At 39.3% G+C, this 25,663-nt stretch overlaps 1 protein-coding gene across 6 annotated transcripts in view; it reads left to right on the forward strand.

Moving 5' to 3' along the window:
- grin2bb (glutamate receptor, ionotropic, N-methyl D-aspartate 2B, genome duplicate b) overlaps positions 1-25,663 on the forward strand; it is a 130,681-nt gene that overhangs the window by 29,978 nt on the left and 75,040 nt on the right. For all 6 annotated transcript variants that reach the window (XM_008416111.3, XM_008416129.3, XM_081609227.1 and 3 more), the window contains exon 3: positions 11,216-11,905. In XM_008416111.3, the coding sequence (XP_008414333.2) occupies positions 11,216-11,905 (690 nt within the window). The remainder of the gene's footprint in view (positions 1-11,215; positions 11,906-25,663) is intronic.

A 25,663-nucleotide genomic window follows, 5' to 3' on the forward strand; every position in this document is an offset into this window, starting at 1 on the left:
ACAACCCAGCGCTGGGTCTGTCCATATTTGACCCAGAGCTGGGTTACGAATTGGGTTATTTTTAACCCAGCACTTTTTACTGTGTGTGCATTGATTGTAGACAGAAGCCCCGTAACATAAATCAAACAGTAATTAAAGGTCAGACAGTGGAGACAGTAGAAAACTACAAATATCTAGAGACTATTTTGGATAAGTTAAAATTTACCTTCAATTCAGACAATCAACAAAAAAAGGGTCAGCAAAGATTATTTTGTCTGTGGGTCTAACAGGGAGAACGGGTTTCCTGGCTCTGGGCATGTGCGGCTCAGAATAAACGAGCTCTTGCCAGAGATACATTGTTACGACTCACTTCCTGTTCATACAGGTAGTATAAACGGCAACTTTTATGGGCCAGTTGAAATGTTCTGTAAATATATAATAATTAGTCAATGTTGTGTTTGTATTTCGTAGTGTTGCAGTATTTTTATTTCTCTTAAAAATTTTCTTATTTGTAGTGGGCTTGATCTCTTTTATAACCTCTGTAATGGTTATAACTGCCCAACGTTAATGATTAAGAGGGCCGTTATAACTGACGGACGTTGGTGTTTACTGTGTGTTAGGTGGAGTGTTTTTTTCAGTTTGGTTATGTTAATTTAGGATTCGATTTTCTTCATTTTTTGCTATTATGTTATTTTATTTGTGAATTTTGTTTTATTTTATTTCTTTGTGGAAATTCTGGATGTTGATTGAATTTGAATTGTATTGTAATTGTATTTTATTTTTCTATTTTTTTGTTCTTCTGTAATCAGAATAAACGAGCTCTTGCCAGAGATAAATTGTTACGACTCGCTTCCTCTGTGATCCACAGATCTGGTTGCACAGGATTCATCTGCCTGTGCCCCACTTGATACTGGCCCCAGATTCCACTAGGTCTGGTACTGGTAACACTCACTTAAAGAACTGCGTAAAAATCAAATCATTAGTAAAACTAAAGCCACTATTGCTGATACTTCAAATCATTAGTAAAACTAAAGCCACTATTGCTGATACTTCTCATCCTTTACATGCTGAGTTCCAGTTTCTGCCTTCCGGCATCAGGCTCAGACTTCCTAGTATGAAAAGTAACAGGTACAAGCTCTCTTTGGTTCCTACTTACAGCAATATTTCTTTTTAATGCAGGACGAGGTCAGGGGACTTGCACCTGATTTAGTGTTTGTAGCAACTGTCCGTCAATAATGAAATACACTGCTGTATTCTTCCCATTATGTGTTGATTTGTATTTCATGTTCTTTTAGCATGTTTTGTTGTTTATTTTTTTAAATCTTTGATACTTTGTCTTTTAGTTTTTTTTACTTGCTGCAACATCAATTGCCCAATTTGGGACTTATCTGAAATCTGAATCAATAAATCGCTTATCATTTATAGACTTTGAAATAAAAACTGGGAAAACACCACGAGGCAGTGAATTTTTAATTCAAGTGAAATTAAAACCAGAGAACAATTACTAATTTGTTCAAAGGAAAAGACAGTGATACAAAAGATAAAAAGGTTACTGCAGATGTTAAAAAAGTCAAATGGTTTATCTATGTGTATATATGCCAGCAGAGGTGGAAAGAATACAAAATAATGTAGGATACTCAAGTAAAACGACAGTTATTTTTTGATGAAAATTTTGCGCTTCGTACCTCATTAAAATGTTACTTTATGATGAGCAAAACAAAGTTCAGCTCATCACAAAGGAAATGAGAACATGTTAGTCTCAAGCTATTTTTATTTAAAGGAGCACATTTATAAATAAAGAAGCAACACAACATATTATGTGTATTTTTTATGGGACATTTATTTCCAATATCTTAAGTCAGCTGCTGTTTGTCCCTCCCATCTAACAACTGACTCCAAACTAAACACCTGATTTTCAATTTTCAGTTTTAGTCAATAGAAATTATAATCACAAAAACCTGATAAAATTGACATTTACATTTGTTGCTAAAATATTATTCAAGTTTACAATGTATAATGCCTGCTGCTTTTCTCTTACAGTTAAATTGATGCCTTAAGTACAGCAAGATGATTTATTTTTCTCAGAAGATAACTTGAGCTACACTTGATGGGTTTTGCTCCTCTGTCTTCCTGTTGATGCAACATGAGATCTGAATACAAACCCAGCTGAAAGATCCATGCCATTTCTTCTGGTGTTTTTTTATGTTTTATCTTTACTCGTTGATGGATATGATTTCAAATATAACTGAGTAACTTTATGCAAAACAAATTTAAGGAAAATTCAGGTTTTGTAAACAACTTAACCCTACCCCCCTAAATCACCAAACATGGCTGCAAAGGCATACCCAAATTAAATCAGCTGCTTTTCTTGAACAGTTTGGAGTACATGCAAAAGCTTGGTCTCTTTATGAAGATGTCAAGCAAAATTTTCTGTTTTTGCTGTCAAAAATACTTTAACTGTTAGTAGTTTGTAGCTGTTACATTTGTAACACAAAAAAATGAAAGATTTTGCTTCACACAGATTTTTATTTTTTATTTCGTGTAAATGCACATTGAGTGTTGAATGTATGGACTGGAAAATACAATAAATCTGTAGAATAAAGTATTCTGCTGGTGGATTTCAAGACTGATTAAAAATAGCACAAAAAATAAAAAATAAATAAATGTCATTTTGGACATGTTTATTTTTGAGGATGTACAGGTGTTGTCCCAGTGTGCCATCTGGAGTCTCATTTGGCGTCTCCAAATGGCACACTTGGACAACACTTTATTTAATTTATGTTTTATTATTTAGCGCACAGTGTTCCGGTGGGAACATTATTTGCGTTACGCGTTGCTCTGACTTCCGCCTCTGAGTTGTTGACGAAAACTAAGTGTTAGCGGCATAATGCCAAATTTTCAAGTTCGGCCCGTGGGGATTTTATTGATTGATGATAATGCCCGGGTTTTCATTGTTTCTGGGGAACCAGTAAGCATCCTCATAATGACTGATGCGATGCCTGGAGTACGGCAACCTTTCTCCTCCAGGAGCTGCTGGTTGAAAGCGAACAGTGGGAAGAGCACTGCAGGTGTATTTATACAGGTGAGCGGATAGACTGAGCACGGCGGGCGGCTGAGTAGTTGATGCTTACAGTGTAAGTGTAGCTTTACGGACGAACCGCACAATAAATTTCTTATCGTCCCATTCTGAACAAATGGGAGGCAGAGCGCATTGTGGCGGTACATGGCTAGTATATGAGTTTCTGAGTTTGACGAATGAAGGTGCCGTAAATATCCCGTATTGCTCCCCCCAGTGCTTACTTTCGTTCCCTGGTCTACAGTCGTGTCTCCCCCCACCCCCTACACACATTAGGTTTGTTCGTTCGTATTTCCACCCCCATCTTACGTTCGCCTGCCCTCACCCCAGCCCCTCACCACCTCTCCAGGCGACATTTCCCGTATTCTCAAACTCAAAGCTTGAAAGGTATGGGGCAACGTGAGAGTTCATCTATTAAACTTACTGAAGTTGAATACATAAACTAAAAGCTGGATTATAGACATAAGCGTATTTGTGAGCCTGCCTCTTTTTATTAAATTGAAAATAATTTCAGATTTCTTCAGGTTAACTTAGAAAGCAAGTTATTATTACAGTTTAGTTTTCTAAACTACAAAAAAGTAATTATTAGGGAAGCTCAAAAATGAAAAATTGGACTGATATTGATATCTGATAGTAACACTGCTGTTATGCCAGATTTACCAATACTTTATTTTGTAATTTTTTTTATACGATTACTCGATTAATCGTGAAAAGAATCGATAGATTACTCGACTACTAAAATATTCGTTTACAACAGCCCTAATTATATAAATAAAATAGCATATCTGGTGGGGTCGGGGGGATTAACGTCTCTCCTTCGCCCCCCTCCTTCTACAGCCAGACCTCCTCCCCCTTCTTGCAATACGCTGTCTGTCCGTCTGTCCCCCCAGCACTCAACGGTACGCTAGACCCCCCCCCCCCACCATCTTCGCCCCCTCGCACTTCTAATGGTACGCTAGCCAACCCTCAATGTCTCTCCTTCGCCCCCTCCTTCTTCGCTTCCCCCAACCCCCTAACGATACATCAGTCCCCCACAGTCCGCCCTCCCACCTTCTTTCCTTCTTCTTCGAACCCCTTCTAACTATACTCTAGCCCCCCCAGTCCGCCACCGTTCCCTCGGCCCCCCATTCTGACTCTTCGGTAAGCTCTATCCATCTCGCTTTGACTGTAACAGCGGATGAGTAAAAGTTTCCGGTATTCTCAGACCCAAAACTTGTAAGCACTCTAAAGGTCATAATCACCCACTCCTGTGAGTTGTGAAGTTCTGCTGAAGAAACGCATCCAGTCTTGAGACTTCTGATAACGTGTCTCTCCGTTGGTGAGAAAAAATCCTGGAAACACCGTTAGGCATGAGGACTTGGAGGATGGTCCTGACTGAGAAACTGGTCCTGACTGGGAGACTGGTCCTGACTGGGAGACAGGTCCTGTCTCAGGGGTCTTTCCTGACTTGGAGGCAGGTCCTGACCCAGAGGCAGGTTCTGACTCGCAGGCAGATCCTAACTTGGAGGCAGGTCCTGACCCGGAGGCAGGTCCTGACCTAGAGGCAGGTCCTGACTCGGAGGTAAGTCCTGTCTCAGAGATCTGTCCTGATTCGGAGGCAGGTACTGACTTGGAGGCAGGTCCTGTCTCGTAGGCAGTTCCTGACACGGAGGCAGTTCCTGACTCGGAAGCAGGTCTTGTCTCAGAGATAGTTCTGGACTCGGAAGCAGGTCCTGTCCCAGAGGTCTGTCCTGACTCGGAAGCAGGTACTGACTCGGAGGCAGGTCCTGTCTCAGAGATCTGTCCTGACTTGGAGGCAGGTACTGACTCGGAGGCAGATCCTGACCCAGAGGCAGGTCCTGTCTTGTAGGCAGGTCCTGACCCAGAGGCAGGTCCTGTCTCTGAGGCAGGTCCTGACCCGGAGGCAGGTACTGTCTCAGAGGCTGGTCCTGACTCTGAGGCAGGATCTGACAGGGAGGCAGGTCCTGTCTCACAGGCAGTTCCTGACTCGGATGCAGTTCCTGTCTCAGAGGTAGGTCTGGACTTGGAAATTGGTCCTGTCCCAGAGGTCTGTCCTGACTCGGAGGCAGGTCCTGACTCAGAGGTCTGTCCTGACTTGGAGGCAGGTCCTGTCTCTGAGACAGGTCCTGACTTGGAGACAGGTCCTGACTCGGATGCAGTTCCTGTCTCGGAGTAAGGTCCTGACCCGGAGGCAGGTCCTGTCTTGGAGGCAGGTCCTGACCCGGAGGCTGGTCCTGTCTTGGAGGCAGGTCCTGACTCGGAGGCAGGTCCTGTCTCGGAGGAAGGTCCTGATTCAGAGGCAGGTCCTGTCTCGGAGGAAGGTCCTGACTTCGGAGGCAGGTCCTGACTCGGAGGAAGGTCCTGTCTTGGAGACAGGTCCTGACTTGGAGGCAGATCCTGACTTGGAGGCAGGTCCTGTCTCGGAGGAAGGTCCTGTCTCGGAGACAGGTCCTGACTTGGAGACAGGTCCTGACTCGGATGCAGTTCCTGTCTCGGAGTAAGGTCCTTACCCGGAGGAAGGTCCTGTCTTGGAGGAAGGTCCTGATTCAGAGGCAGGTCCTGTCTCGGAGGAAGGTCCTGACTCGGTGGCAGGTCCTGTCTCGGAGGAAGGTCCTGATTCAGAGGCAGGTCCTGTCTCGGAGGAAGGTCCTGACTCGGAGGCAGGTCCTCTCTCGGAGACAGGTCCTGACTCGGAGGAACGTCCTGACTCGGAGGCAGGTCCTGTCTCAGAGTAAGGTCCTGATTCGGACCTTACTCTGTCTCGGAGACAGGTCCTGACTTGGAGACAGGTCCTGATTCGGAGGCAGACCTGACCTCTGAGTGGACCAAACTGAGATGCCCAGAGGGTTCTTGCCTCTCTACTACATCTGTAGCGTCTGCACAACACGCAGCCTGTTTGATGCATCTCCATGCCTTCTGAAGAAAGTTTTCTTGGAGATTGATTTTCCTTGGTTGTGCCAGGTTCCTTCTAAAGCTCTGTACAACCTTGTAAATAACTATTGGGTTGTCGCTTTTTATCATCTTGAACAGCAATTCTCTAACTGCATCTTCATTGCCCCAGAGAAGTTGCAAGATGTCTCGGCAGAGTTTTCTTTCCATATCCTCAAAAAAGACAAAGTCTATGTCCTTTACTTCTTTCCAGATTTTTGGAGCAAGCTTTCTCTGGACAGGTTCGGTGTGCTTCATTTTGTAATGCCCATAGCTAGATCTGTTACTAGACTTATAAATCAACCTCCAAAGAATATTTTCCACCATAACTCTCCTTTCGTCTTCGGTTCCTCGTCTGAAACCCATCCGGTTTGCGTCCCTCAAAAATTGTTCAGGGTCCATTGCTGCCTGAGTATAATCTTCACTCAGGCAGTTTTCATCTGCGTACAAGTCCTCATTAGGAAAAAAAGTCTTTCTGAACTTTCTTTTTGTGGACGTTAACATTTTCTTTTTAGGAACAGGATTCTCAAGGTGCTTTTTGAATTTTTCCACAATAACTTGGTGTCCTTCTGGGTAATCAAGTAGTGCGATTAAATGCAGTCCACTGGCAAAGTGGAATGCATCTCTCGCAATACTCTGGAAAATCCTTTCTCCTAACTCTTCTGACACCTCAGAGAGTACGTCCACATTTAATTCTCCAGTTTTTCTCAAAAGCAAGATCAAAATTTTGCTATGTTGTTCCTCAAAGGTTTGTCTGACAAGATGCAGAGTTGGTCCATCTGCAGCCTTTTCAATCACTTCCCACAGAAGTTCACTGAGAAAGTTTCTCTTCTTGCAATCTGGGCTTCTTTGACCAGAATGAACTTTGTTGGACAATGTTTTTTTCACTTTTGTCCAAAAAGAGACCTTAGGCCTCACATCCATTTCCCTCTGTGGTCTTTCGTCATTCATCTTTACTGAGCTGAGCTGAAACTTCCAAATGAATCTTGTGTTGACTTACTTGTTAACTGATTTGTTTTAACTGATCAGAGAATTAACTGATCAGTTGGTGATGTCATGGACTCTATGACATCACAAAATCATCCTTAGAAGGGCCTCATGACACAGACATCATTTGAAGTCATGCTGATGACATCATTGTCAGCAGCATGGCAACTGTTGCTAGGGCTAATAATAGCACTCAGGGTCCTCAGTGAGCATGCGCTATGAAAAAAAAAATAGAATCTGTGGGCACTAAATGCATTATTCCCACAAGTCTGAACTGGCAGTGATCTGCGCAGCTTTGCTGGAACAGGGGGGGCCAGGGAACCATTGCTTTGGGTCAGGGAACCATTGCTTTGGGCCAATGGGTAGGGCACTCCACTGCCTTACCCAATTAAAAAAAAGGTCTGCTTTAGTATACTAAATTTTAACATACTTTAGCATACTTTGATTGATGTACGTAAACTGTACTATTTTGGAACAACTTTTTTTGTTCTTAGTATACGTTAGTAGTATTTAAATAGTATTAAATTACAACTTTTAGTATAATTTAGTATACTCAACTTACTTTTTTGGAACAACTTAAAGTTGTACTTAATATACTTTAAGTATACTTTTTTATGTAGTAATCAAGAGAAATATTCCAAAATATTCCATATTGAGTGTACTAATTCTATCATAGAATTATATTAAAAATATACTTTTAATATATTTTTAATATGCTACTAGTATATTAGTAATGTATATAAATTACACTTAATGTTCATTTTTGATTTACTGCTATTGGTAATAAAGTAAAATTTTAATTACTCATACTTTGTACATTACATGCATAATGTACAAAGTACATTATGGATGTACTTTCTCTGGCTTCTTCTTTCATCTTCATTTGCTTAGACTGCAAACATATGTTGAAGATAACAACATTGATGAACGAATTGTTCTAGGCTACAATTACATGGAAAGATTAATTACACAAGATGCCCAAGGTAATTCAAATATTTTGTTTTATTACCGACATTTTAAAATTGTCCAATTTTACTCACAACTTTATGAACTTTACATAAATTATCAGTTTGCACATCAAAAGTGAACACATGAACATGAAAATTTAAGTGTGACAATAAAACATGAAAGTGAGGATCAACGATAGAACATTCCCGTTCACTGCACCACTGCAGAAACCTACAAAAAAGAACAATAGAGCAATTAAACAGAGAAAGCATTTGTATTTTAAAGAAGACAGAAAAATGGCAAATAAAAAAATAATACTTACAATTTTAAGACATTTTGTACTCGCTGTGTATATGACATCATCAGAACTGATGATGATTGGGACCGGATGCCTGGGGTGGAAAAACATTTCTGGGTGTCTTCTTTGCCTGTTTATGTTAGAAATAGAAAAAATAGTCAGCAATGTCATAGAATCTGTTGATGTTGGCAATAACCATGAAGCTGTTTTAAGTGTGGACTTATGGAGACAAACTACCGTAAAATCTTTCCATCCATGATCTGAACACACTGATCATTGTCAGGGGGGCTGGTGGTGCCCATCTCCAGCAGCCATCAGATGAGAGGCAGGGCTCACTCTGGACAGGTCACCAGTTCATCACAGGGTCCTGAAAGCCAACAACAAATAAGATGTATGAAAGAGAAATGTTAGATTAACAAGGAAAAAAATTATTTCCAGTTATCTTTAAATCAAATCATGTTTATTAAGCTCTTGGTGTTGGTAACACAGCAGTTTTTGTTGTTGAAAATGTAGCTAGCGCCTCATTGAAAAAACAAACTTACACCATGAAGACAATGTGAAGGTTCATCCTCCTTCAAGCCCTCACTCCTGGTGGAGTCAGAGCTTATTCTGAGACAGAAAACTATTTAGTTTCCTAACACCTGATTTCTCTGGCTTGTTCTTTCATCTTCATTTGCTTAGACTGCAAACATATGTTGAAGATAACAACATTGATGAACGAATTAGAACAACAACAACCTCACAATATCAAAGTCTCTGTCTTATGGAGCTTAATTAAAACTAGGTTAAGTTTATGGATTAAAGTATAAGTCGCAACAAACATCCTCCATGCAGTTATAACATGAAGCTGAATGATTCCTATTGTAATAATCATACAAGTCACAATAAAATTGATAAAATAATTATTTATAAAACCAACTTAAGTTATATATCTTTTCTACACTGTTTATAATTAAATGAAGATAATTAATAAGCAAACTTACCACCAGCTAGCAACACTTAGCAGCCTTCGTCCCCCCGGGCTCCTTTTGTGACACACATTTCATTTCCATCGGTTGTTGTCCCGTTGTGTTGTCGTCTAACTCGAATTAGGACGTCACCAGCTTGAATTTACCAAAATTAGTAACTATTGTCAAGGCCCTCTCTACTTTGAAGGCAATATTATGCGAGTAAAAATGACGAATTTGAACAGCGTCTGTTATCTTCCCTGCGTTCAAGTTTTTTCTTCTCTTTGTGGCGTTTTTTAAATAAATGAAAGTGTGCAATACCGCCACCATCTGGTCTGGAGTATGAACTGGAGCTAATGCCGTTGATTATAAGGTTTTACATCTGAAAATGGATTGGGTACTTTCTTAAAAATTACATCATGATTATCATTTTTTATTGTATGCAATTTTAATAAATAATAAAAGATTTTAAGGCACTTAAAAATTCATACTTTTTAGGTACTTAAAAAGTATGCCTACATATTACATTAAACACACTTTAAAGGTGCCTAAAAGACATACTTCTGCTGTCACTGCAAAATAGTAGAGCTGCACAATATATTGAGTGGTTGTATTCAGCATTCCTGAGTCAATATATTATAGAAGTGCCATGTTTGATCTCTAACAGTCATTAATTTCTTATTTGTTGCAAGCTCCTTGAATAAGGAGTCACAAACTAAAACACTCCCACCATCATATTTCACAGCTTCTTTCTTCGCTCAGAACAAAAAAAGAAATCCCTTATTCTGCATCAAAACCTAAATATGATTTAACTGTGCAAAGAAATAATATTTTTGTATTGCACTGGATTTATGTAAGTCTTGAAGTCATTTTGTATTTCTGTGCTTTGCAGGCTACAGAACCTGCAACACCACAATATAAATTAGTCGTAATGAGAGTTTTTGCCTTTTTTTTTTTTAAACTTGTATGTGTTTTTTTTTTTATTTTAACTTCCCTGGACAGTCACAACATGAATGCGTGTTGGTCTTACTCATAGCTACTAGCTAAAACCTATTTTAATGTCAAACTAAAAATGGAAGAGTCAACAGTTTTCTAGGGGCAGAAAAGCAGTGAAAGTAATGTGGAAGTGGGAGAGAAGAAGGAGCAAGAAAAAAACGAGTGAGAATCTCAGCGCAGCTCTGTTGGAGTGTCTAATGGTCACTTAGCCCGGCAACGAGTTCATGGCGCTTTGAGGCTGTCAATCTGTCAAAACGCACCCAGTACTACCCCGACTCTATCAAAACTGACTCACACATTCGGCCCACAATGGATTTAGTGTTGCTGGTTGATGCACTGTGAAAGGAAGTCCCTCTCACTCTGTAGTTTGATACTGAGCTTTAAAAGTCAGTTGTGTGTTTGACCCCAATATTAAGCTAAGACAAAATACACAGTTAAAATATTCTAATTTTTGAAAAAAATATTTTGATCTTTTATGTTTCATTTTTGTTTTTGATTGTTTATAGTTTAAGTTTTTGTGGCTTTATATAAGAGAAAAAACATACACTTGAAAAGTATGGTGTAATTTTCAGGTATTTTGTTTTATAATTTTTGTTCCTAATCTGCTAATGTAGCTTAACCTGAACCACCACTGTCCCCTGTATTGATTGCACCAGCTACAGATTCCCACCAAATCTCCAACAGTGGATGGACAGTATTATATTTCACTCGCAGTGTTTACTTTCAAATTACCATGTTTCACTGCACTGTGTTACTGATTGTATCTTGGTCCCATACAAGAGCAAAACCTTTCACTTTGTGATACTTCTCTTCAGACGTCAGCTTTTGAAGGGGACCGTTTATCCAAAATTCACATTTCTTTGTCCTTCCGTTTGGCTATCTACTGCTTGTAAAAACAGCTCAAGCACTTTATGGACAATAAGTTAATGTTTTTTGGTGTTTGGAAAATTAGCCGTTTCAAAAACCTCAAAAAGGTCCAGTTGCTAATTGATTGTTTGCCCTGCATCGAGAAAAAGTTTCCCAGATCTTAACTGTGTCTCTCTTCTATCCGTACAGGGACGGCATTTACAATTCTCCACGATGCTTGTCAGCCTCCACCATTCTCCCTCCCATCTTCAGGACAAGTGTTTGGTGTCTCCCTCCTCAACTCGGCACTCTCCTCCTCCTTCGGACCAGTCGTGCCATCGCTCTCAACGCCAGCCACGGCTCATCCTGCCCTTTTTCTCCTTGTCCTCATCTCTGCTCCTACTCTCCATACTCCTGTTGCCCATCTGCGAACCCCGGAGAGTTGGGGGGCCAGGAACAGGGCCTGGAGGTTCCCCAGGTGGACAAGGAGGTCAGAGAGGAGGCGGAAACCAGAGGGGCGCTGTTATCCCTCCTCATTACTCTCCGGGTTCGCCAGCACTTCCTCCTAACGCCCCCAAACTGATCAGCTCGCTCAGTATTGCCGTCATCCTGGTGGGCAATTCCAGTGAAGTAACCCTTGGTGCAGGACTTGAGAAAGAGGACTTCCTCCACATCCCTTATCCCCCTAAAGTCGAGGTGGTCACCATGAACGAGACGGACCCAAAGAGCATCATTAACCGGATCTGTGCGCAGATGATGAGGAACTCTCTACAAGGCGTAGTGTTTGGTGACGACACGGACCAGGAGGCCATCGCTCAGATCCTGGACTTCATCTCTGCTCAGACACACATTCCCATCCTGGGGATCCGAGGGGGGTCCTCCATGGTCATGGCTGCCAAGGTAAGAAGCCGAGCAATTTTATGTGGAGTTCATTTACAAAGAGAATAATTCCTGCTCGTGTAAATCTAACGATTCTCAACAAGCTGTGGCATCCTGTCAGCTTCAGCAGTTTGAACAGGTGGATCAGCCCAAGTGGTCTGTTTTAGATCGAGGAGGTAGGCCTGCCCTCTGCCGTTGGCCCTTCATTCCTTCGCAGCCTTTTGACAGATCGATTTTTTTTTTCCCTGTTAATTGACGTCACACTGAGCCTCCAGACAATGGCTAGACTCAACCTTTAAAGGACTCACAGTGTGAAGCTAACAAGTCCAAAAACATCTCTGTGGGACTGTAGTCTGGTCTGAAGGTGTAAAACATTAAACAGAGCAGGAAAGAAAAAAACAAAACAAATATCAAGCAGGAAGCACAATGAGAAAAGTATAATGCCACTATAAACTATAAAAATGAACATAAAAGAATGAAAGTAGCTGATTGAAACTGACTTTAGTGTTGAAGTCAGCTGTACGCAGCATGAGCCAGTCTGATAACCTCACTAAAAATACCCTGATTTTACGGTCTCATGTATTCACCCACAAATTTCAAGCAAAAGAATTTTGATCGGGGTCTTATTGACTTTAATTAAAGCAAAAATGACTCCTCCTACTAATGCTGAAATATCATATCATATTGATACAGTTTTAATAATCTGAACTAACAGAGCCTTTTTTAATGCCTGTTGACTTGCAGCGTGGTGGGGGAGGGGAATTTAAACCGTAGAAGAAGTAAAGAAGAAAATGTTGAGATTTTGAAACCACTGTCTGCACTCGCTGATTTATTTATGCTTAGTGGTTCCACTCTCTCTTTTGGTGTGAAATGTTTCCTCAACAGAGAGGCACTTATTGAGGTTTTCTTTTTGTTTCTATAACTGCAGTTAACCATGTATTATTTATACCCTTGGTAGGTTTAGGTTTTAATCTTATCAACATGTTTTTTCTGATTAGAAGTGATATTAATATTCCCCAGCCAGGATCCTCACTTGAATCTGATAGAGGATATGTGGAATGAGCTGAAGATTAGGGGGATTCTTTCACAGACTATTTATGAGAGTGTCAATAAAGATCGACCTTTTTTATGCAAATAAAAATCTAAATTATTGAAATCTTTCAATGGCATGATGTGTTTATGCTGATATTATATTTTGGAAATTTTCCAAACATTATGCTGCCAGTCATTAAGAAGCAGGTCCTACTTACTGGTAGCTTGACAGAGGGATATTTAAGGAGTTATTTTTTATAACCATTAATATGCTACAATTTGTTTTCATCTGCAGACTTTATCATCAAAGTTCTTTCAAAGTACATTTCACTTCAGTTTCAACCATGTAAGTTTATTTTTTAACCAATGTATCAATGTGGGTCGTGGCTAATCGAGTTTGCAAGCTTGCATGTGGCTAATTGAATGTACTGATAATTAGGTAATAAGTTGTGAGCCCAAGAGAATGCCAGTTGTTTTTTTATTTCCAAACAGGTGGTTATGCAATGTCACTACAGTACATATGCAACGCCTCTGAATTACACCATTTCTTTGGTTTTTTTTCCCCCAAAATAATTCATCCGGCTGCAACTTTGACCTCCAAATTACTCATACTTGTTCAGTTTTCTTGCAATTGTACCGTCATGAACGTTAACATTTTGCATTCTAATTAAGGACTGTGTCATATGAGAAGGAACTCTTAGAGCGTTTTTATGTCTTAGTGTTTCTGAACACATTTCACAGTGTGACTTTGTTGTGAACTTTCTAGTACATTCTCTGGAGTAGATTGGCATCACTCTTACATGTGAATAATCCTTCTGAATGCAGCATAACTTGACTCTGAATTGTCTTATTGCTTGTCTAAGGTCATTGCTGATGTCTTCCCTAGCTGACATTGGGGTAAGACACACTTGTATATTCCAGACCTGGAAGCTGTCAAAACCTTGTGCTTCTTAAGAGGTAGTAACACTTGATCCATTGCCGAACAGCCGACTGTGTAGTTTTTCTTCCCTATGGCAGTAAAATATCCGATCTAAATATAGATCGGATTGCAGGTGGTTTTGCTACATTTTGTGGTCTCTCTTCATAGATCTAGTCTGAAACTGTTTTTTATGCTGCTGCTTGTCTTAGAACGTTCCTACAAAATAGATTGTTGATCTCAATGAGTCCTTTCCTAGTTATAGGTTAATAAATAAGTAAATATAATGCAATAATAAACTGCAATATTTGTGTTTCATGAAATGTAAAGCCTTATGCGGGTGGGATTATGTAAAATTGACTTTTCACAACCTTATATTAAGTTATGATGTTACTCTTTCATTGAAAACTGCTTGCATATTGCATATTGCTTTAATTGCTCCCACAAAGTGCTGCCAATTTCCACAAAGTTATATTTAATATATACAGCATTTTCTTTTAATACTTGAAGGTAATGGCATATTTGATTGTGTTATAAAGTACATAAAACCACCCAAATGAATCTGGTTTAAATTGAGTTCTCATAGAACATTTTAATCAAGGACTACATTAACTTGAATTAGCAACAGAACCGAGTCCAGTTGTGCCCTGTTTTTCTCCAGAAAAGCAGAACCAATCAGGAGACCTCGCCGTGTTTTTCTTCTAATAAAAAGCTGTTGCATAATAAACAAAAAGCGGCAAACAAGAAGACAGCGGTGTCAAAGATGAGGAACAAGGCAGATAAAGAGGAGAAGGAGGGGGGAGATTTTAAAATAACGCAATTATTTACTCAACATATAATTACCGCATTTGCAGCCGACAGCGTGACAGAGGCCACAAACGGAAAGAGACAGAGGTGAACATGTGGATGATGCTTAACAGCGCGCCTGAGGGCAACAGGAAACAATGTTTGTGCATCTATGACTGAAAACTGCTTTAAACATCATCAGATGCTTAACACATTTTTCCAGTGATTACCATTCACTTGGCCTTTTTCTTCTGAAGCCTTTATTCTCGCTGCGCTACACATGTTCGCTGTCAGTCACACGCTCACGCGCAGAGCGAGGGGGTGAGAGCGGTGGATATTGTTCGCATGGCAACCACCTGCTTATATATTTCTCCTTACACACTGTACAAAAGCAGGCAGGAGGGCGAGATGGCTATTTTTTTAGGCAGACAAAAGAGGTGGCAAAAGAGAAAAGGTCGCGGTCATAAAGGGGCAAGTACTTGAATAGATGAACGGGGAGATTAAAGCTAAATAACATGAGTGGGAAAAACAGGAAGAAAAGCATCAATAATAGGATGGTGATAAAGTGAGGAGGGAATTGACTGGAGAATTGCCTCTTACTGCTGCCAAGTAGCAATTCTTTTTTTTCTTTTAGAAATGTTGCTCATGATTCTGTTATTTGTAGTTTGACTCACACATCCCATGAATATAATCCAGAACCCTGCTACGATGCTGAAAAATCCCCCCCAAAAAAACAAAAAATTGACCTTCTTTCTCAATATCTTTCTGCAAAAAACAGGATACTGACAAAGTGAAACAAATTTATTGTTTTATTGCTTAGCTTTCTTCACTAAACTGGTGCAGTTGTTAAACAACAGTTGTAATATTACTCAAATAATACCAGAATAAAGACAAAATATACTATATATATATAAACAATTTTTTCTCATAGTTTTATGACTAATACATTTTATGACAATATTCCGCTAATATTGTGCCTTTATTTTTCTGATGTTCACATTGTTATCATGATATTATGAGTTTATTGTCCCAATTAAAAGTCTTGTGCTAGTATAATACTAATATAAATGTTTTTGTAACAAAATTTAAAGCCATGCTTTCCTCTTCTTTACTTACTTTGTGCTGAACTTTCACATAAAAATCCCAGCAAAATTATTTTCAGTTTTGGGTTCTTAACCTGAGTTTTTTTAACGTGAATAAATGTAAGGATTTTTTAAATACTTTTACAGGACACTGCATACAGAGTGTGAGTAGAGCAGTTTTTCATAAGCCTTGGATGTCGCAGACTTCAGGAATAAAGGACGTGACGGTATAGAAAAGTGCCGTGCTGACGTCCCAGCTGTGTGTCTGTGTCAGAACATGAGCCCCGTTGACCTTACACGTCTCAGCAAAGAGGAAGTAATTTTTGTCAATTAACCTCTTGTCTGCACCCCAAGCTAGGCTGTGCAGGCATGGATTGGCATCTGCTTTTATTGCGCACCAGTCTTAATGCGTTCCTGGCCAATTTATGACATAATGTGCACCCTGAAGAACGGAAGAGGAGCTGGTGATTTAGACCCGCATACGCGTTTTCTGTTATGCTCTTCATTTGCTGGTGATGGCAGTATTAGTATTATTCCTCATTCCTATCAGTTCATTTCTTTGCTTTTGTTGTTTGGTAAAATGACGCACAGTTTGGAAGCCACGTTGAACTTCAATTAAACCCACCATCATCCCTCGTGCTCATTGCAGACGACCCGATTTGTGACTGTATTCTGGCTTCCAGGAGCTCATTGTAATAAAGCCGTGCTACATCCAGGTTGGTCCATTATCCACCAAGCGATTTGCACGCTTCCGTTTAGCCATTAATTCACACTGTGCCATGCGTCGGTATTGGGGATAATAGGACGTCGTAGTTGGCCCCTGCCTGCACTCAACTATGGCTCCGGAGACTAATGAGGCCCTTCAGATCTTTTGTTGGGACATAAGCTGTGTGTGTCTGTGCAGGAATACGGACACGTACAGTGTGCTGGTATAGAAAGATAATAGCCTCTTTGCCTGCGTTTGGGGAGATTAGCAGCAGTTGTTTTCAGTGCAAACAAGGTGCACAGGGGCGCTCTGCTTACCCGGTGTCATCAGTCATAAATGGTACGCTCTTATTTTTCTTTTCGGATTTGAGTGCTCAGTTTAATACTGTCCAACATTCTTTTAAGCACCATAGTAAAAAAAAAAAAGATATATATGTTCTAGGTTATATAGCACCTGTTTCAGACAAAATATACAAAGTTCTTCAAAATGAAGCACTGTTCTGTTTCAACATGTTTTTTAACATCCACACATTTCAGTGCACTTTATTGGCTTTTTACAAAATGTACCAACACAAAGATACCTAAGTGAAAGGAAAATCCAGCTACAGCTGTAGAAGTGAAAGAAGATGAACTCAAAACACCTTGCTTTTACAGAGGAGTGGCCAAAAGACATTCACACCATCCACATGATGAAGCATGATGGTGGCAGCATCATGCTGTGGGGATGCGTTTCCTCGCCTGCAACAGGGAGACTGACCAGAGTTAATGGAAAGACGGATGGAGCTCCACGCAAGGGAATCTTGAAAGAAAAAATTTTAGGTTCTCCTAAGAACATATTCATGTGTTAGTGTCCTAGTCAAAGTCTAGCCATCTATCCAATTCATGATCTTTGGCAAGACTGTTAAAATTGTTAACAATAGGTCTCCGTCCAACCTGATGTGTTTTATGTGCACTCCACACATTTTAGATTTCTTTGAATCAAATAGTTATGTATCATTTTGTTTTCGTTTCCCAACAATCCTGAACTTTTTATTGGACTGTCGCCTAAAATCTCAATGAATTGCATTGAATTTTGTGGTTGTAATCAAAAAGATGAAAAAAAAAAAAAAACTTCTAGGGAGAAGTAGTCCCTGTACAATCAGTAAACATTGCAGAAATCATGAAAACAAACAGGCTGAGTGTCATGAAGCCTCCCGTATCCTAAAGCCTCTTCTTCTGCTTACGGTTCTTTATTTTTGGATTTCATGTCGGTCTGTCTCGGTTGAAAAACTGTCTATATCAGGTGGTCAGTAATAAAACTCATAGATGAATGGGCTGCTGTGTTTTGGCTCGCTCGTGGTGGGATTTCTCCAGCAAAGAGAAAGATAAAATACTGTGTGTAAGAGCAGCAAGCCGCCATTGTATCCCAGATGAAAAAAAGCCCTCCTCTCCTGTGCACACACAGCTCGCCCTGTCACTGAAAACTGATTCACTGCTCTTTGATTGATCACCGCAATTATACACCCTCTCTATCTTGAAATAGGCATCCTTTTGTTTGTGTGTGTGCTTGTGTGTGTGTGTGTGTGTGTGCACTCTTGTTAGACAGATGTGATCTGGGAAGTAAATTATCTCGCAGACCTGCTTGGCTACTTGAGCTCGACATACATCAGGCCAACTGTACAGCGATAAGTAGCTCCTTGTCAATCTGCAGCATCTGATGATGGTTTGAGCCAAGGGTCACCACAGTTTCTCCTCCGTATTGTTCTCATTTCCAACTTGGGGCTTTTGTAAGCATCCTTCCTTATTACTCCAAGGTCTGTTATGCAAGTTGATTGACTGTACAAAATTAGATAATAAGCTATATTTGATTCCAGGTCCACTGGACTTGAGAGCAACTATTGAATGCACATTAGCGTATAGAAAGTCATGAAGAAAATGTTACTTTTTTCTTTTTCCCTCTGTAACAAAAAAAATAATCAGAAAAACATGTAAATTTGAAACATGAACATGGAAGGAGAGAGTAAATAGACACCGATTTTGAGGCTGTCTCATTTGAGTTTAAGTACAAGCTTTGACTAGGCCATTATCTCATTAAAATGCTTTGATTTAAACACCAGTTCTCGGCCCAAAGCATCGGTATCCTGCATGATTAATGTGTTCTCGCTCCAACAGTTATATTAATATTTTGATGCTCTCTAGATATCTTTAAAAGCTCATTTGATTCAGGCGTTTTAAACACATAAAACACATCAGAAACCGGGAAAGGTTTGGCTACCCCAATCTAACTAAACCAACTAATCCTTTAAACGATTCTCCCACCTCAGCTGTGGATTTCCAGAGCTCTTAAAATTTTGATTAGATTTGAGTTAAAACAGGTTTCTTGGCTGATTGTCTGACGGTCTTCTAACGATGACGGAACAGAGCTCCACAAGGTGTGCAAAACTTGGGATATTGTTTTATAGTCTAAACTTTAAAACCTTCTTCCTCATCTTTCTGCAGTGTTCCTTATTTTTCAAGATATTTCTGGTCACTAATGTTCACTTTTCTTTCAGATAACATGATATCTGAAAGACACATGATAACGTGTATCATTTTCATTCCTTCACATTTATCTGCGACTTTGACTTGATCTATCACCAAGCATGCCAAAACTAATTAACATATAAGGTTAAACTTAAGGTTGGATATTTTGTGATGATGATAAAGGTAACAATAAGAACTATTTATTACTTCTTTTTTATGCAACTGTGTGGTTGTGACTGCATGGCACAAACACAAACCTATTACAGTACACACTTTTTTTGGGAAACCAGTCACATGTAGAGGTGTAACTTGTATCACTAAGCTGCACACAGTCACTGCATTTAATCATATTTTCTATTTTATTGATATTTATTGACAATAAACAGGCAGTGAAACAAACCCAGTAAAACGTAACATTCCTGACAATAAAGACACATTTTGGGGGATTTCAAACATTTATTGTGACAACAGCAGAGATGAAGCTGCAGTGTCTGTCGCTGTCCTCGCTGTGGTTAAGCTAATCTCATCCTGTTAGAGCTTTAAACACACTTCCTTTCGCTCACAATCACTCTGTCTTCATGAGACACCTTGGCAGACTTCATTTGATTGATGTTCTTATTTTGCTACCTTTAACCCTTAAAAGCCCCTAACAGATGGAGCTTGCGATGGGATATAAATCTCCTCAGAAATAATCCTATTTACCATCCCTGTGGTCTTGGAGAGCCAGACGAAGGTGCTCTACGAGGACAGGAGTATTTGACTCAGAAAGGTAAAATCTAAGGAGCTTTGAGATCCGAATCGATCCGAGGAAAACATTTGGAACCGAACTGCTCTTTTGTCCCATTTTATTGCTTTAAATTTCCAGCATCTTCCATTTAGTGCATTTTTCCAGGCATTTGAAAGCATTAGTAAGAGTCAAATATAGTGCAGTGACTTATGTGATGTGTTTCACCTCTCATTTGTTTCTGTTTTTCAAACCAAACTTTTTACTGAACTAGTCTCTTCAACCTTCTAAAATCTTCTCAGAGTCTTCTTTCTCAAATTATGAATTAATCTTATGTTTGAGAGTACCTCAGAAGTCCTTTTTATATCGGCTCTCCTTTACAGACCAGGAGCCATGATACTTAGATGGATGTGAAGAAGCTCAATAAAGATTATGAAACCTCTGAAATGCATTAACCTTCTCCAGGCACCTCCATTAAACAAAGAATAGTTACAAGACTCACACTAAGTTTATAGGATAAGTTCTGTGACACTTAAAATTAAAAATCAAATCGATAAATTTAAGATTATTGTATTGCTTTTGTTCAACTTGCTTGGACAAATTTAAAATGAAGACCTACATCTGAGTGTTAGATTGAGCTTAATTTACCTATTCTATTAATTAATTACAAATCTTGAAATTAATTTGTTTAAAAGTTTTTATCTTGATTTGTCAATCTCAATTAAATACTTTATTCGAGTCCCATCACAAGTTTCCTTAATGTGGCACCAGAGTGTTTGCAGATCCTGAACATGCCACTCTGATAAACTGTTACTTCTTGAGCTTATTGCTTCTGATGCCAAAATAAAATCAGTGCATCACCAAGTCTCAGTCTATAAATATATTGTCTGGAAATTATATTTTCTTGTGACTCAGTTGATTATTGCAGCAGCCAAGAATGTAATTAAAAAAAAAAAATGTTGATCTAGTTCCATCAAGCTGACTAATTTATGTGCATACATGTATAAAATTCATGCAAATGATTAGCAGTTAAATGAAACATTTACCAGGCAGTAATTGTTCAGGGAGTCTGCTAATTGAAAAAATAAATACAAGATGTAGAAAAGACATTTCATTTTAAAAAGTCAAGAAAAAGAAAGTCAGATTTAGCATTTTTAGAAATAAATTTGTTCCCTCTTCTTAATTGCAGGTTTTAAGACTTACTTAGAGATGATAGTGGCTCAGGGGTTTGTCCTGTAACCAGTGGGTTGCCGGTTCAAACTCCTGCTCTGTCTGTCCCTCTCAATCATTGTTTCTTTAGGCAAGACACTTCTCCTGCTCTGTCTGATGGTGGGTAAAGGCCCTAGTGGCACCAATTGACTTGGCTTGAACTGTCAGCCTGCCTCAGGGCAGCACTGGCTACAATGTAGCTCACCACCACCAGTGTGTTAAAGGGTGAATGACTGATTGTAGCTCTTTGGCATCCTCTTGAAAAAGCACAAAGCAAATTCAGACCATTTTACTGCCTTTTGAAAGGTTGCTAACTACAATGGGAAGTTTCTGCATCTCCATCACTACACCTGCTGCAGATAGGGAAACAGTCACTATTGCAATCACCGTACAAGAAGCATAAGAGCTAAACAACCAATCGGTTTTAGCTTTCACGTGAAATCTATGTGTGTTAATATGTTACTTAAGCTGCATCCTGAGAAAAAGACTTAATCTGTTAGCTTTCCAGATGTGTATGCAAATAAGCTGTGTGCTGTGTGCGTGTTTTCATGCACAGTAAAAGCAGGTTGTTCATTTCTACAGCTCAGTCTTGCTGCCACTGGTGTCTGGAGCCACCACAGTCTCACCACAGAAGTTGTGTGCTTGCTCAAAACATTTTGAGAACTTTCACATTTCATGCTGCATAATGCATTATTGATGCAATCCAGAAGATCTAGGATTGCTGCTAGGTCCTATAGAGACTGTGGATGTTCTAGCAGATTTTTTTTATTTTTTATGTTGCGATCTGCATTTGTTTATTTACTCGAGAATAAAGTGCTAGAAACAGGAGGAAATGGAAATTTATACCACAGTAATTATCATAAACTACAATAATAATATAATAATAAACGACAATTTTGCTAACTATGTAACTTTCAAGTCATTCATGCTGGGTATTTTAGTCTAGAGATTATATATTGATTTTAAGGCATTTTGCTGTTTACTCTTGAGTTTGGTTTAGGTAAAAAAAACCTACAAGTTTAGATTTAGCAACAGACCATAGCTGGGATGGACTAATCTCCCAGAAAAAAAACTAAACAAAACAAAAAACTGTTACCTCCTCACCTTGCTAAAACATTTTGTAATTTGATTACATTTTGTTGACAATTCACATCTCTTTATGCAATACATTTTTAAACTTAGCATATTGGTGTTGCTTTCATAAATTTTTTAGCAAGTGGGCCATTCATTGTGTCATTTTATTACTGTCTTATAAACAGGCACGTTATTTACTTTAGCCTTTTACAGCCAGCAAGCAGACAGACAACACAACCGTCTGACAAAATGCATGCAACAATAACAGCAGAGACTACCGCAATGCTAGGTAAAGTTTTATTGAGTTAATATTTCATGGAGGAGCGGTATCCTAGCAGCAGACCACCACGACTCACTTCACACTACCCCCAGGATTAGACGGAAAGCTTGCTGTACTGTTACACTCCCCACTTTCTCACACACACAAATTAAAGGAAGTCAGGTAGGGTTAAAGTGAAATACATTTTCTCTTTCCGTAACACCCTTTTCCTGTGTTGGTTTTGCCTTTTCTTTTCCTGTATTGGTTTCTTAAGCCAAACCCTAACTACAACTCAGGTACACCGTGTCCTGCGAGTTGACCGAGCCCTCGATCAGCTTCTTCCCTTCTTTATTTTTTTTTCCAGTTAATTTCGTAAATTTTAATTGTGTCCTTCAAATGAGCTGAAAAACTTCTCCTTTCCCTTTTCCCTCCCGCTTCCTCTTTTTACTTCCAACTCGCCTTTCTTTCCTTATAATGAGTTCGTTTTATCAGCCACCGCGCAGTGCGTGGACAGGATGAATAATTCTGGAGATCACAGGAGGCTTCTCTGCATTACACTCGGTTACAACAGGTTGTCAGGCGGCTTTGGGAGCCGCACTCCGCTTCTCCCTGCCAGCAGTAACTATCTTGCCTTTTTAACATTCCAATTCATGAGGCCTAATTAGCCTGCTAATCTTATTAAGGAAGCCAAAGATGGGATATGATTTAAACGGAAGTGGATTAGGTTTTTCATGACACCATACAATAGTGTGCCACTGCAGATTTCTTACCAGCTGATGAGTTTTAGATAATTTTTATTCATAATGTGGTGATAAATGTTATATTTACCTTGAACTTTATAAAAAGTTGAAATGCTGGAAACACAGTGTTGCTAATAGTACTTTAGACTTTTTTTTTTATTGACCTGAATGGCCCCTTTTTGTATCCTGACTCAAAATGCACTATCTAAAAGAAAATAAAAAAGAAGGGAAGATTTATGACTAGTTCTTAGAGTTGTCTTGAATTCTTAAAATTTCAAACTTAGTATTGGTACTGAAACATATCTTGAGACGCAATACCATTTTGAAAAGTCAGTTTTTTCTAATTTAGATTTGCTCTACGAAAAAATAGGCACATTTTCTGTGATTTATTTGAAGTCACATTTTACAGAAAAATCTGTATATATTCAGCAGTTGTTCATTTTTTGTGTGGTTCTGGTATTTTTACATGTTTGTTTTTTTTGGGTGATTAACAACAGCCCGCGGGATAGGATACAACTGGGTCAGACTTTTTCTGATTCCACAGTTTACTAATGTTTACCTGTTTTATTATTAGCCACACTAGCTGGACATTTAGTAGCCAAAAAAAAGCTGCATGCTTAGTAATATTTATTCTGTATTTTCAGAGCATTGCATGGTGCAGACTCTGCACCACATCCACTCCAGGGGAAACATCTCACTTAGAGCAATCATAGGGTTATGAGAAAGTAGTTGATTTTTGAACAGATAATGTTAGCTAATTTTATCCAGGAGGTTTACTGCGTGCGTCATTGTTGCAGATTCAAGATGTTTACTGATGTTTTACGAGTGCTGGTTATACATTGCATTTGTGTTTCCCTTAAAGATGGCACAGCTCTGATCCTTGAAATGTTATTGGCATTTTAAACTTCCAGCAGCGGCTTGTTGTTTTTTTTCTCAGTCATTAATGTTCAGGTGAAACTGCAGAGAGGTGCAGAGGTGGGAGTTTGTGTCTCTGTTACTGGGTGAATATGTGTGTCTGCTTGGGAAGATTAAAATGTCCCTGTTTGTAATGACTTAGATGCAAAAGAATATCTTTATAGATGTCACTTTTATAGCCATTTCTTGGAAATATTGATTAGTTTGAGATAAAATATCAATTATTTAGACAACCCGTAGTTCCTAGAAGTTAAAGATACTTCTCTGAATGTATGAAGTACAAATTATGCTGAGGTTATTGAGCATAAATCTTTTTGCAAGCCTGTTCTGCCTTCAATATGAACAGTGTCGGTTCCAGAACATGACACCAACTCCATTTCTCATTTTAAACAGCAGATGTTACAACAGACTAAATCTGCCTGAATCAAAAGAGACGTAGCAGAAGATGAATCCAGAGGAAGTCAAATTCTCATATATATAACCCTGGCTACGCAGTTTGCCCTAAGGGGTGTAACTTTTAAGTTATTTTAAGATATTGAAACATTTTGGGTCTAATTATTGCCCCTGGGGTCATTCTTAGCCATACATACAACTGTAAAAACAAAGTTGCCCGCTGCGCTTCCTGGTAGGGTCGAAACAATAAAAAATTACAACCTTGAACCTAAGACTGAGGAAATGAATCGACAGTTTTCAGTACCGACGCAACAACAGAATCAGGATCTTTTAAGGATCAGAGTTCTTTCTAGTTAGGAGCAAAACATACAATTAAATTACAATATGATAACATTTTAACATTCAAGATAAAACTTTATACAATCTATAATGTAAAAGATAACATTTAGCATAAATGTTGACATTCTTTGTGGAAATGTGTTCCTTTGATTCAGTCATCCAATTATTTATGTGTTTTATTATAACTGCTTACCTTTACTCTGCCACTGTGAGTTTTCATTTGTCTGTTAATTTGCTGTCGGTATAAAATATTTTTTTTGCTGCTGAGGGACAAATAAAAGCTCAACCTATAATAAGATAAATTGTGTTTCAAAACAAACATGGATCTGGAGCATACGAAGCAAACATTTTCACAGTGTAAACAAGGACCTGGTCTATACAAACACATTTGGCAGCAGTTCTGTACAATTTCTGTCCTTCTGGTAATTTTGCAAAAATATTCCCTGTAGTGACCACCAAGGAAGGTGGTGGTCACTACGTTGGTATGCTGGTTTGTGTCATTGTTTCATTGTTTGGAGGCCGACTGAGCAACCGGCTAATTAACATTTTTCTGTCTTAATTCGTACTGCAGCAGAACAAAGCATTATTGGAGCGGAGTGTTTCAGAACCTTGCAGCTGGGAAGCGAAGCTGTCAGGACTCGGGAGCTCAGTTTGACAGAACATCATTGATGCTGTTGCTGTCCATGAAGCATTAACACAATTAGCTTATGTTGTTTGTTTGATGCTTCGCTACTCCAGATACAGGAGCTATGCTTAGCATTTGAAGTTGTTCTGAAGTGCCTCTCATAGTGGTAGCATAGCTACCATGTGGCATCCCTTGACATTTCCTTTTTGTCCCATCTTTCTGCAAAGTTCCATCCATCCATTTTCTTTACACCCTTGTCCCTTAGTGGGGTCGGGAGGGTTGCTGGTGCCTATCTCCAGCTAACGTTCCAGGCGAGAGGCGGGGTCACCCTGGACAGGTCGCCAGTCTGTCGCAGGGCAACACAGAGACACACAACCATGCATACACACACACATTCATACCTAGGGACAATTTGGAGAGGCCAATTAACCTGACAGTCATGTTTTTGGACTGTAGGAGGAAGCCGGAGTACCCGGAG

This window comes from Poecilia reticulata, chromosome 1 (assembly GCF_904066995.2).
Source record: "Poecilia reticulata chromosome 1, P_reticulata-male-v2, whole genome shotgun sequence".
Lineage (NCBI taxonomy): Eukaryota > Metazoa > Chordata > Actinopteri > Cyprinodontiformes > Poeciliidae > Poecilia > Poecilia reticulata.